The following is a 993-nucleotide window of genomic DNA, read 5'->3' on the forward strand; positions in this document are numbered from 1 at the left end:
GGAGTAGATGAGATCATCCAAGAGAGTGACTCAGATGACAAGAGAAGACAACCAACTGTGGAATCAAATAGAATATCAAAGTTTAAGGGTTTTTAAAAAGTAGAAGAAAAGATGAAAGGAGCATAGGATTAGAGAGATAAACATAAAAGAACTGTGGCATAACAGCCAAAAAAGGAGAGAGGCTTAGGCAGGAGTGGTTGGTCAGCAGTGTCTAAAGCCACAGAGAGGTTCAGGGAGATTAAAATGATACCAAATCACTATTAGATTTGGAAATTGGGAGTTAGTGTTTTGAATTGATGGTCAAAAGTTTAGGAACTTTTTTAAGTGCTTCATATGTGTTTCCAAATAGCTTACCAAAGCAATTTTCAGTTTAACTGGACCCTCACCAGCTTTGGGTATTTTTATTATCCCAAGTATAACACTTTTGGATATTATATAGTCTGTATTTTCTGAAAGTGATTAAATTTTCTTATTTTCCATATTTATAATTTCAGCTCATGGAAGAGAATGAATCTCTTAAACAGGAACTGGCTAAAGCTAAAATGGCTCTTGCAGAGGCTCACTTGGAAAAAGATGCTCTTCTTCATCATATAAAGAAGATGACAGTTGAATAGCAGGAGTGACACTTAATACTCAAATTATAGCTCTGGAGGAAGAGGCTATATTTATAATGTGGATGTTACTAATTAGTCAAAGACTTTCCTTTTCATAAAAAGACAATAACGTGAAATGGAATGTGGTGAAGTGGTGACTATTTCAAAGCCAGTTTAGAAGGTATTAGGTATAAGAATTACAATCTTTTGGTTGTTTAGTATTTGGGGGTTTAAGCCCCATTTAAACTGGTGTCATCTAGGGAAGTCAGCACATACTATAAAATAATTACATGCCTAATGAAAAGATGTAATTTCCTAATTTTGATATCTCATGATAGACTTTTTTTTTTTTTTTCCTTTTTGTCTTTTTTCGTGTCCGGCAATGGATTGCAACCCTCAG

General features: G+C 34.3%; 1 protein-coding gene across 2 annotated transcripts in view; it reads left to right on the plus strand.

The window, feature by feature from the left end:
* Positions 1-739, plus strand: part of UHRF1BP1L (UHRF1 binding protein 1-like) — an 84308-nt gene extending 83569 nt beyond the window's left edge. For both annotated transcript variants that reach the window (XM_008588780.1, XM_008588781.1), the window contains one exon: positions 495-739. In XM_008588780.1, coding sequence (XP_008587002.1) covers positions 495-614 — 120 coding nt within the window. In that variant the 3' untranslated portion in view covers positions 615-739. The remainder of the gene's footprint in view (positions 1-494) is intronic.
* Positions 740-993: the final 254 nt, after the last annotated feature.

Source organism: Galeopterus variegatus, unplaced genomic scaffold, assembly GCF_000696425.1.
Source record: "Galeopterus variegatus unplaced genomic scaffold, G_variegatus-3.0.2 Scaffold5031, whole genome shotgun sequence".
In the NCBI taxonomy this organism is placed as follows: Eukaryota; Metazoa; Chordata; class Mammalia; order Dermoptera; family Cynocephalidae; genus Galeopterus; species Galeopterus variegatus.